We start from the raw sequence: 12,278 nt of genomic DNA, 5'->3' as shown, positions 1-12,278 counted from the left end.
TGCTGAGGACAGTTGACGTTTAACGCAATCCTCTTTCCAAATTTCAAGAAGTGCACAGCTCTCCTCCTGAGACCACATGACCCCGTGACTTGACATAATGAAAAGTTTTGTGTTGTTTTCAGCAGTGACAGAACATGGCTGCAGGTATGGCAAGCCTCCAGGTACACATGTCGAAATGAAATGCAAAGCGGACTGGGACCTCATTGTGTTCACATATCATGAAGAAATCGAACCACAAACGGACCCACAAACAAACCGTACCTCAGACCACCTCCGGAGGTGGGCTGAGGATGGTTCGCTTTTGGGTCCTTTTTAGGGGAGGGTCTGAGATCACTCGGTTTGTTCACATATACACGCTTAACCGCTCCGAGAGAGTTTGGAGGGCTCAAACGAACTAGGTGTGAAAACACCCTAAAGTTCAATTCGATTCAATTAAATTTTATTTGTATAGTGCTTTTAACAATGGACAGTGTCTCAAAGCAGCTTTACAGAAACATATAAAACACAGGATACAGAGTTGAACGTGTGAATGTATCCCTAATGAGCAAGAGAAAAGCAAAATGATCTAAAATACTTTTATTTAGAGCTCAAATAAATAGATTTGTTCCTCATGTGAGTCACAGTTGGCAAAAGAGAACCAGAACTATAATCATGCAGCTGTCTATTAGTGGTTAGCACGTTCGCCTCACACCTCCAGGGTCGGGGGTTCGATTCCCACTGTGGCCCTGTGTGTGTGGAGTTTGCATGTTCTCCCTGTGCTGCGGGGGTTTCCTCCGGGTACTCCGGTTTCCTCCCCCAGTCCAAAGACATGCATGGTAGTCTGATTGGCATGTCCAAAGTGTCCGTAGTGTATGAATGGGTGTGTGAGTGTGTATGTGATTGTGCCCTGCGATGGATTGGCACCCTGTCCAGGGTGTACCTCGCCTTGTGCCCGATGCTTCCTGGGATAGGCTCCAGGTTCCCCCATGACCCTGAAAAGGATAAGCGGTATAGAAGATGGATGGATGGATGGATGGATGGAGCCATTGGCTCCTATAAGAAAAAAAAAATGGTGCCAAATTAAGTTACGTTTAAAATTTTTTAAAACACTTACTTTCAGTCATCCTGTCATGTGTGTACATCTGGCCTCCTTTTATAGCGTCAGCATTTTCATGGGAACTGAACACCTTTTCCAAATTGAGAACTATATACAGTCACAAAGAAGTTATTTAATAATAATTATGTCAGCATCACTTGGTCATTAAGTGTAGTTTGGCCTCCTCCTCCTCTGTTTTGCAGAAAGCCAGCGTTTGACACATGGTTCAGGATCAAACTGTTCAAGTGATGGGCCGACTGTGCTGATCCTGATACAGTCGTCCAAGGGTGAATTGCATACTTTTGATTTGATCTCGTTTTGAGCTAAAAAAAAAAAAAAGCAATGTTCACGCTGAGTAGCCAAAATTGGTCAGACAAGCAATATCTCAACTGGATGCTTTCTGCTCATCACACATGCTGAGTCGTTGTCATACGTCTTGCACACATCCGGTCGATTTTTCTTCGTTAGTAATATCTGAGAGGCAAATTTGGTGAAAGGCAGTTCTTCACATGCAATCATATAGGCGAGGTTGAATTTTATTTTCAGCTCCTTCCATTCGGTCTCGTCGTGTAGTTCACATGTTTTTTTTTTTCCTGGAGCACTCTGCGATTACATAGTCACGAGCTTGTTTATGCTTTCGACTATCGCCCTGTTTTCTCATGGTCTCTTTCTTGAAATGGTTCGCTCCTGTAATGAAATCCGTTTTCCCTGCAATTTCTCTGCCCGATTTGGAACAAAACTCACAAAACATTTTCTGTGTGCGATGATCATACCTCTTGAAATCCAAGAAGTCTTAAAATGCCTTTCTGCACTTTTACTCGGGCGTTCATTGATCGACAGGGAAAGCTGATCCTCTGTGTCTCCGTCGTTTTCTCTCTCTCTCTCATGGGCACAACTGGAGCCTGTGTTTTTATTAGCGGGTGCGCCATCAGCGTAATCATGATATTATTCCTTTTTTTTTTATTAATGTACCTGTAGTCCAATTACTTTGTTTTTTTTACGTAACTGTAACAGATTACAGTTACAAGTTTTTTGTATTGATTACGTAACGCCGATACATGTATTCCGTTACTCCCCAAGCCTGTCTATGATACTACTACTACCACTACTGGGTCATTCCATTGTAAATGGTCCAATACATGTTGCTTGGCCATTTTTAATTTTCCTAAATTTCTTTGAGTGATTACCTCTATGCATTGGCACTGCAAAACCATTTTTTAAAAAATTTTGTTTATTATTTACTTGGTTTATCTACGACGGCCATCTTTGTGTCATGGCACACAGCAAGTTGTTGGGTCCTTGAGCAAGGCCCTTAACCCTCTCTGCTCCAGGGCTCGCTGTATCATGGCTGACCCTGTGCTCTGACCCCAACTTCCTGACAAGCTGGGATATGCGAAGAAAAGAATTTCATTGTGCTGTAATATTCTTGTTCCTTAGACATAGACCTTAAATCCTATTGTAATGCTCAAGATTGCTCCCAATTCCACTTTTAGGGTCAATTTATAATGGGAAGGGTTCGAGTTGCAGACTTTATACTTGCCTATGTAACCCCTAAAAGAACTGTATGCATGCAGAACAGTTCAGGTTTGAGACGACTCTTTTATACAAATATGGAACTACAGTGTTCAGTTTTACAAATGAAGAGTGTCATAAACAGAGCTGTGGTGCTGTTGCTCCTGTGATAAAAGCAGTAAGTGACTTCCGAGCTCTTGCTTTTGCATTAAGACGTTGGCCAGGGTGCACTGGTATGTGAGAACATTTCTGGCCGAGAAATTTCTTGAAGACACTTTGCTTTGAAGTAAATAAAAATAGAGGTTTCCCCATGTGGTGTGCTTGGCATCTACGATCGCCTGATCACAGTAGATTTTTTCCCCCTCTGCATTCATGTCAAACCATTTTCTTTTTGCCTCACTTATCTTTTATTTTTTTTACCAGAGGCCAAAAAATTACATTTCTGACTGTTTTGGGAGTGCCTGTGATCAGCACTGACTTTATTTGTGATGTCACATTCCACAGTAATGCTCAATGACTCATATGAAAGTAGACGCTCGGGGCTTTAATAATTTGCAGTTTTTCATAAGTATTGTTTTTACAAAGCCTACTAGGTTTAAATGATCCAGGTTTAAATTGTATTGTGGCAGTTGTATACGGTGGTTTACTATCAAAAAAGTTTTAGTTGTGCTGTCCATTTTATTTCTGTACCAGTGTTATTGTGGAAAGGTGTGAATTGTTTTCCCAGCACAGGGCTCACACCCCTCCCATTTCCCATTGCCCTGCTCATCAGCAGCTAAACACAGAGTCACGATACTCTACACACAGAAACCCAACAGTGTCCTGATTAATCCTATAACAGACAATAAAAAAATCCATTTGTTTATACGTGTTGAAAATGTCTGATCAGTTGATTTCCATTCTGCCGGCAGAACGGAACGCTAGAGTACTGTGAGAATTTTTAGATCTACTTCACCTTTTCTGTAATTCAGCACCATATTCCGGCCTTTTCAAAAAGAGTTGTTATGCTGTTGAGTGCCTTTTACGGAACATTCTTGCCATCATCAGATGCAAATCAGTTGTGCAATGCATGTGTCTGGTAATTAACAAGTGATTGGCATTCTTCAGCATAAACACAGATGGGGGTGGGGGGGGGGGGTTCAGCGTTTCTGAAACTTTTCAGTTCGGTTTGGCGTATGTCAAAGATTTACATACAACTTTACTAAATGATTGATAAATGAGGCCCAATCATTTTTACCTGTTTGGTTGAAGGGTTGCCAATCATTTAGCTACCGAGTTACACTTCTTGTTTTGGTTGTTAGAATTCTTCCCACAATAAAAGAAATCATGTTGCTCATAAATTGGTCAGTTCCACACTGAAAGCATGGTGTGGAATAAGATTGCACACTCCAGCTATTGAGGATAGCTTTCAAGAAACTAGACTCTGCTCTTGATTCTCACCTATTCGCTCCAGGTGTTCACTTCAAGCCCAATCCTTTGTATAAGCTTGTTTTTTTTTGTTATTTAACAAATGCTTGAATGTCGATCTCTGACCTGATGGTGTGCTGTGCTCACCTCGTGTGCCGTTAAAGAACAGCGTCTGCCTGCGCGGGTTCTGGATGACCACTATGGAGCCGTCATAGTTCTGGAGGCGGCAGGAGATCTGCGCTGTACCGCCCTCGAGAACTGTCACATTTTCAGCCTGCACTGCCTGACTCCGTGCTGAGACAGAGAGAGAGAGAGAGAGAGAGAGAGAGAGAGAGAGAGAGGGGAAGAAAGAAACATCAATTATAAATATGTTGGTTAGCTCACAATCATAATTGTTATTCTTCTCCATGAATGTGGGCTGACGCTCTGTTCAGTCTGCTCACACGGCTTTCCACAATTTTTTTCAATAAAAGCAGACAAACAACATACAGAACAAGCACTGCCTTTTAATGATTATCCCTGATCTCATGACGATGTACAGCACGCTAGCTCTTTCTCTATTTTATTAGCGGCAGACACTACACCCTTGAACTCTACACAGGAAAAAAACCTCAAATAAAAACTTAAGTATATAACATATGCAGTAACAGCATGCATGTTTAAAAACTTTAAATCGTCCATTTCAATCATTGTGTGTAACGCTAGTTCTTTATAACCATTTTTGCCCATTCAGTTGAGGGGTGCCAATAATTTAGGATGAGTTGTATGCTTTGAAATTGAAATTGTCGTTTACTTCTTCCCATAAAGACCTGTTGCTTATAATTGCTCAGATCCAGACTTCTGGAACAAAAGTGCACACTTCAGGTATTACTGGATTGCTTTCAAGAAACTCGATTCTGAGAATCAGTGAAAACTGGTGCAGTGTCCATTTTTGAACCGGTTTCCCCCACTCACAGATTCTGTGGTGTGCTGGCAGCCGAGGACCTCTAATGTGCTCACTGGCACATGGCATTGGATTTCTCAATTTTTTGCATTTCCATATTCTGGGCTTTTGCAGGATTTGCTGAAGCCAGTGCTGCATTGCTAATGTTTAACTAAGCAGCGTCTGGCCAAGGCTTTCGCAACCGCACAGCGTGCCATTAGCCTGGCTGCACAAATAAAGCCCCTGGACGCGAGTCTCTGGCAAAATGCAATTATCTGCAGTGCTGACACCGAGGTCGCTACTGCCTATCTGATGTTATAGCCTAGCCCACAAACTAGACAAGATGTTTATACATCTGTAGAGTTTGATGGATATTGGACATCAGGATGATCTTTGTAGGACTACTGAAGCTCCTGAGGTCATTTCTCCCACCCAAACCACCTGAGCTGACTGGCTTACTGACTTCTTGAGTCGTAAGGGCCAATTAATCAGCTAACTACTCTGGAGTGGCGCTGAGTTGGGAACGAAACAGGAAAGCACGCGACTTAATACCCCAGGTAATCTGAACATATTGCTAGTGCACCTGTTATCCTCCATGCCAGGTGGTGTTTTCTCTGGATATCCATGAAGCTGCATACCATCAGAGCTGTCAATCAAGAGCTATAGCTTCACAAGAACTGCTGAGGTAGCCGTACGCCTACAGAGCCATAAACGTCTCGTTCACATCCTTCATGAAAAAAACTACAGAGGCGGATTAAGGAGAAATGGAGGGAAGTGAAAGACCAGCTGATAGCAGGGAGATATTTGGCAGTGCGAATCGCCCACTGCTATTTGTCCTGGTCCTCTGACTTCATTTAAATTTGATTTAGTCCGACTTAATCAGGTTTAGAGACCATACCACTACATTCACCATGGAAAGCTTGAAGGGTAATAAAACATTATCAAGTGAGGTATTGAGCTGAAATAAAAAAAAAAAAGAAAGAAGGATGAAAATGGGTGAATAGGAAGAGAGAGACCTTTATTCCTCCCAACAATTGTCCTTGTCATTACGACTTCCATTCCGCTCATCAATACTGTGATTGATATTTGGGCGATGGCCGATGCCACTGCCATTACAATGATTATTCTAACGACTGTGATTAGTCAGCACTTTGGCACCTACAGACTGGGCTGCTATTGTTTTAATGAGCCCTAATTGTTCTATACATCAAGCGAAGGCTTGGCAGTAAAGTCACAGTGATGAAAGACTTTGCAGCGGATCGGGAACAAACATCAGGGAACCCACGACAAGAGTGGCGATGCAGTTTTGACTTGGAAGTCAAACAAAAACATGGCTAATTGAGGGTCTGTTAAAAGCATCTGCCAGCTGCCTCCTCACCACATAAATGAAGGAAATGAAGTAGCAAGAGTGGCAAAACAAATGACTAAATCTGCCCTACCAATCCCATGCCCAACAAAGTGCCAGCTTGTGTAGACTGAGACGCTGAAAGCATATCCTATAAGAGAAGACGGATGGCTGTAGAGATTTCCACAGCTGTAAGACATACAACACGAACGTAGGCTCCATCAGTAACGTCTCGTCTCGGGAAATGTGTGCGATGTGGTGGGTGCATCGTGGGTATTGAGAGAAGTGAAACTCCAAGACCTGTAGGAGATGGATTAATCCTGACCCCATTAAAATCAAGCCACAATAACACAAACACACTTAACATCCTTGGGAAATGGGTTAAACTTGTGGGTAAAGCAATCAATACAGGACTGCTCTGAAAAGCATGTCAATTTAGCTGGGGGAGAAAAAAAAATTAGAAAAGAAAATCATGTTCGTGTGCACTCAACATCTCCACCAGATGGGGGCGACGTGCCAATGCGGCAAAACTGCTCTCAAAAACACATCAGCACCCTCTCGGCATAGTGAAAAACAGCCCTAATTTCATAGACCCAAGTGCAAGAGAGACAGGCCATCGTTTCCAACAGAACAAATAAATAAATAAAGAGCATACGGATTGAATAAACAAGCCCATGGTGGGGTGGGTGTAATGTGTCTGTGAGAAGCAGCGCTGAATTATGGGAGGTGTAGGCAAATAGGATTTAGGGAGCTGGGAGAATGCCAGGTACAGAGTACAGTAAATCTACACTATCAGTCACCAGGAAAGGATTACAGGGCTGAGTTACAGCCTCTGCACGATCAGGGACGCACATCGCCACCACACAGTGCACACACACACACACATTATATTTCCATCTAAATGTTCCACAAGTTTCAAGAAACACTGTTAAATGGTAAGTATGGTTTTCTTTAGAATAATATAAGACACAATAAGACGACGACTTCAAATTAGCTAGCGTCAACCAAAAACAAATACTGCTGTACTATACCAAAATAACACTGAATACCTTTGATTGTCTCATTACAATGGCACTTGTCAAGGGGTGGGATATGTTGTTGTGTTGGAAGCAAGAAAATGGGCAAGTGTAAGGATCTGAGCGGCTTTGACAAGGGCCAAATTGGGATGGCTAGACGGATGGCTTTGACTGGGTCAAAACGTGATCAAAATGAAAGGTGTTGTGGGGTGTTCCCGGTATACAGTGGTTAGTACGTACCAAAAGTGGTCCAAGGAAGGAGAACCGGTGAACTGGTGACAGGATCATGGGCTCACTGATGTGTGTGGGGAGCGAAGGCTAGCCTGTCTGGTCTGAACCCACAGAAAAGCTAGTGTAGTGCAAATTGTTGAAAAAGTTCATGCTGGCTATGACAGAAAGGTTTCAGAACACACAGCACATTACAGCTTGCTGCATATGGGGCTGCGTAGCTACAGACCGGCGGATGAATCACGTTTTCGTTTACATCATGTGGACAGCCGGGTGCCTGTGTGTCACTTACAAGAGATGGCACCAGGATGGAAGAGTTGGCACCAGGATGCACTATGGGAAGAAGGCAAGCCGGCGGGGGCAGTGTGACACTCTGTGCAATGTTCCGCTGGGAAACTTTGGGTCCTGGCATTCATGTGGATGTTACTTTGACACGTACCACCTACATAAACATTGCTACAGACCAAGTACACCCCTTCATGGCAACGGTGTTCCCTAATGTCAGTGGCCTCTTTCAGCAGGATAATGCGCCCTGCCACACTGCAAAAATTGTTCAGGAATGGTTTGAGGAACATGACAAAGAGTTCAAGGTGCTGACTTGTACTCCACATTCCCCAGATCTCAATCCAATCGAGTATCTGTGGGACATCCTGGACAAATAAGTCCAATCCTAGGAGGCCCCACCTCGCAACTTACAGGACTTAAAGGATCTGCTGCTAATGTCTTGGTGCCAGATACCACAGCACACATTCAGAGGTCTTGTGGAGTTCATGCCCCGACGGGTCAGAGTTGTTTTGGTGGCACAAGGAGGACCTACACGATATTACAGTGGTTTTAATGTTATAGCTGATCAGTGTACATATTTGGAGAGATAATATCAGTGGAACACAAATTGTGGAATCACCCATATCTTGAGACATAAACCTGACTTTAAAAAAAAAATGGTGCATCATCTTTGAGGATGGAGGACAACTACGCCCTCATCTATTCATTCTCTCAGAACTCGTCCTCTGTTTTATTCTTCCATCTGGTGAAAGAGTGAAAGCCACTTTGTATTAATTGACCCTTTCTTCCGTCGTCTTCTTATCACATTCCTCTTTCTCTCGCTCTCCAATTTTCAATGATTACAGACACATCTGTTCAGACCACCTGAAGTATAATGAGTACTTGAGAGAAAGAGAGAGAGAGAGAGTGAGAGAGTGCGTGTGTGTGCGTGTGTGGTGTATGCCTTTGAAAATGAAGTCCTAATAATCAGTGGATTTTCTACAGTTTGTGTGTGTGTGTGTGTGTGTGTGTGTGTGTGTGTGTGTGTGTAAACCTTCATTAGCTCCACATAATCAGTAAACTCTGTGGGGATATGTGTTGCTGGAGATGACAGATTCTTTCTCTTCATCTCCTACTTTCTCTTCCATCTATCTCTATCTCAGTCTCGCCGAGCCAAAATTAAAACTTGCTTCTCTCTGAGGAATCGCACTCGATGCCAGTCGAATACAGTGTTAAATTTAAAAAAAAAAAAAGGATGCCATGGCTATAAATACTACATAATCCTTTATAACCCCCTTCTCTTCATTACCTCTCTGTCGTTCCTCCAATCTTTCCTTTATTTCCTTTTCCTGTCCCCATTTCTCTCTATCTATCCTATTCTTGGCTTTGAACCCTCATAATTCGCTCTCCCACTGCCTGCTTTTCTGGTCTAATCTTATTCTCTGTCTCTTTCACACCTACACACTCAATCCCCACCAAAACCTCCTTCTGTAGCCTAATCCCTCGTTTTTTTTCTCTCTCTCCTCCCTCCTGTGTCCTTCCTTCCTACAGCGGCCTTTCTTGGTCTCACTCTCTTTATCCTTTTAGTCAGTTTCTCTGTCCCTATATATATATATGTGTGTGTGTGTGTGTGTGTGTGTCTATATATAAATTTCACTTTTGCATTATAGCGCTGTCTGTTTCTCTCTTTCCTAGCTTATTCAATCTCTCTAACAAAGACTTCTGTTTGGTTCCAGCTCCATATTGTTGATTTGTTCTGCAGCTCAGGCTTAGAGTATAATCAGCTGGGTTTTGTCTGCGAGACAGAGACATAAAGAGAAACAGAGAGAGAAATAGAGAATGAGAAAGAGAGAGCGAGAGAGAAGGCAGAATGAAAGAAGACAGTGAAGTCAACATGATGAGGAGAAAAAGCACAGAACATCTTTCTCTAGTCCCCACTGCTGTAATTACACATCAGCAGTTGATGCTCATTTCTTTTCTCATTTCCTTCCTTCCCTTTCTCCTCGTGCCTGCCTCAATTTCTCCCATCCTCGCTCCGCGGGCGTCCTGCAGTGGCAAACGCTCCTTCCTCCTGCGTTTGATCTTCTATTTATGCTGCTTATGCTCTCATTTCCACGCTTCCATCACTACATTCGCTCGCAGTCTGCTTGGCTCGACGTCTTATCTTTCCCCCCACTCTCATTCTCTCTCTCTCTCTCTCTGACTGTCTTTCTTTCACTCTGTCGCTCTCTGTGACCTTCATGTTCTTTAACGCCCATCTAACCCACTGCCATATTTCAACCATATCACTCCCTGAAGCTCGCTCGCCTCCAAACGCTTCATTTCATCCCGCGTTCTCGCTCCATTGCTCAGGATTGCCCGTCTTTCGCTACTTCTCTCTCTCTCTCTCTGTTTCCACTCTCTCGTTCACTTTCTCAGTCCAGTTATTAGATTTATTCATCCTCTAGCAGACCTTTTGCTTCGCTGTTCTGTTCATGCCATGGGTTGGATGTACGTAGCTGGGCATCACAGGAAAGGGCTTATGGGTAAATTTTCAGGGATATTACAATACTTCTGGTATTCCTAGGACGCCAGCTGTGAAACACACACTCACACACACTGACCTGGCTTTTATCCCCGTTACCATCTCAGATTCAATGGCAAAAATGCTTTACTGGCAAGAATTTTATAGCACTCAAGCTGCCAAGGCTAAAGACACCCTCCACCCCCCTCTCTCTCTCGTCCCCAGAATGATCTTTTGTATCCAGACATTCAGAATATACATAAAGCTTCCCTCCAGCTGGCATAGAGACCCAGCACTGCTGAGACAATGCGTATTCAAAGCTGGAAGAAAAAAAAAAAGAAAAGTGGTAGCAAGAGACATACTGTGGGAAAATAAATAAATAAATAAATAAATAATAAAAAAATAACAAGGCAATGAATCCTCTATCTCATGCTGCGCTGATCCTAAGAGAGGCAGCAACCATGTCCTTGCTAAGTAACAGGCTCAAACACGCTGCGAAATAAACAATAGGTGTGCAGTGCAAATTACTCCTTGAACAGATGCTTGCCTTGAACACTTAGGCTCGTGTTTATCACACGTCTGAGTAATAGTGCTGATCGACCTCTGTTTGCCTTTTAGATGCTGTATGATTAGTGCCGTAAACATGAGCTGAGATGCTCTTAGGTCAGCACTTTTAGCTACAGGACTGAGTGTAAAACTCTTCCTTGCTACTGCAGAGGTCAACTCACAGAGCTGCCGTTATATCTACTCCTGCCGTGCTCTGTTCCGAGTCTCTCTCTGTCACGCAGTAATCATCCCCCTTTCCTAAGCTCACTTCAAGCCTGCAGTGTATCCTTTTACCTCACAATCTACAGCATGTCCCTTTCTTTTCCTCCTCTTGCATGCTTCACTCCTGCTAGCTAGCCAGCTAATTGGACATTTTAGAGTTCTGTGAATGTGACTTTTCAGAAATCAGCTAGGTCAGGTTAGGTCAAATTGGCTAGCTAGCATTAGCAGTCAAGATTATGAAGATCTATGAACAAGAATCTTCTCAGAAATTGGCTGCTTAGTTAGCTAGCTGAAAAGCTAAAGGTTGGCTAGTTGTTAGTGCTAACAGTCAAGATGATGACTATATATGGTGATATGATTTAAGCTAATCTGACAGGATTTCTGAGAGCGTTTTAAAAATATCGCATTCCTATAGATAGGTGTTGTTGACAACTGCGAAAATACATTAAACTATATTGTATTTCTTCCGCTTATTTTCAAGACAACAATTTAAGTACATTTTTACTGCTGAAGCCACAGCCATTTCTGGTATCTGGTACATATCGAATCTGGTAATTACGGTAATTACAACATGGCGTGAACACAGCTATAGTCATCATCTTCACTGCTATCGCTAACTGGCTAAGTGGAAAAAAATTTGACAGGATTCCTGAGAGGACTTTAAAAATTACATTCCTATATATAGTCTTCATCTTCATTTGCTATCGCTAACTGGCTAACTAAAAAGATATCTGACTGGCCTGCTAAAAAAAACAATAGAAACCCTCATAGAATTTGTAATGTTTTAAATGGTTATAACAGGAATTGTATTGGTTTTAATGGAAACTGTAATGGTCCCTGTGGGTCTCTACTGGTAATATCTTGCCGTCTATTGGTGGCATGTTATATCTAGTGGATACCATTAAGGATCAACTATGGTAATGGTAGTTAGCTAGCCAGTTGGCATTAGCCATGAAGATTAGAAATCCTGCCAGATTAGCATGTGTTAGCTAGTTTAGATGTGTCAACATTTATGAAATGACTCAGTTATCATCCTCTCTGATATTCTACAGTGATATTCTACAGTGATATTCTATACTATCTACAGTGCCCTCCACTAACATTGGCTCCCTTGGGAAATATGAGCAAAGAAGGCTGTGAATAATTGTCTTTATTGTTTAACCTTTTTATCTTTTGTTAAAACAAATTCACAAAAATACTCTGCACTCATGGATCTCACACAATTGCAAACAAAACAC

The 12,278-nt window shown here is 42.5% G+C and overlaps 1 protein-coding gene across 2 annotated transcripts in view; it reads right to left on the bottom strand.

Annotated features, from left to right (window-relative positions):
- Positions 1 to 12,278, bottom strand: part of cadm4 (cell adhesion molecule 4) — a 190,739-nt gene that overhangs the window by 30,595 nt on the left and 147,866 nt on the right. For both annotated transcript variants that reach the window (XM_053622999.1, XM_053623009.1), the window contains exon 2: positions 4,142 to 4,288. In XM_053622999.1, coding sequence (XP_053478974.1) covers positions 4,142 to 4,288 — 147 coding nt within the window. The remainder of the gene's footprint in view (positions 1 to 4,141; positions 4,289 to 12,278) is intronic.

This window comes from Ictalurus furcatus, chromosome 1 (assembly GCF_023375685.1).
Source record: "Ictalurus furcatus strain D&B chromosome 1, Billie_1.0, whole genome shotgun sequence".
NCBI lineage: Eukaryota > Metazoa > Chordata > Actinopteri > Siluriformes > Ictaluridae > Ictalurus > Ictalurus furcatus.
Note: the sequence above shows the minus strand (reverse complement) of the source record. Positions and strands in the feature narration are given on the sequence as shown.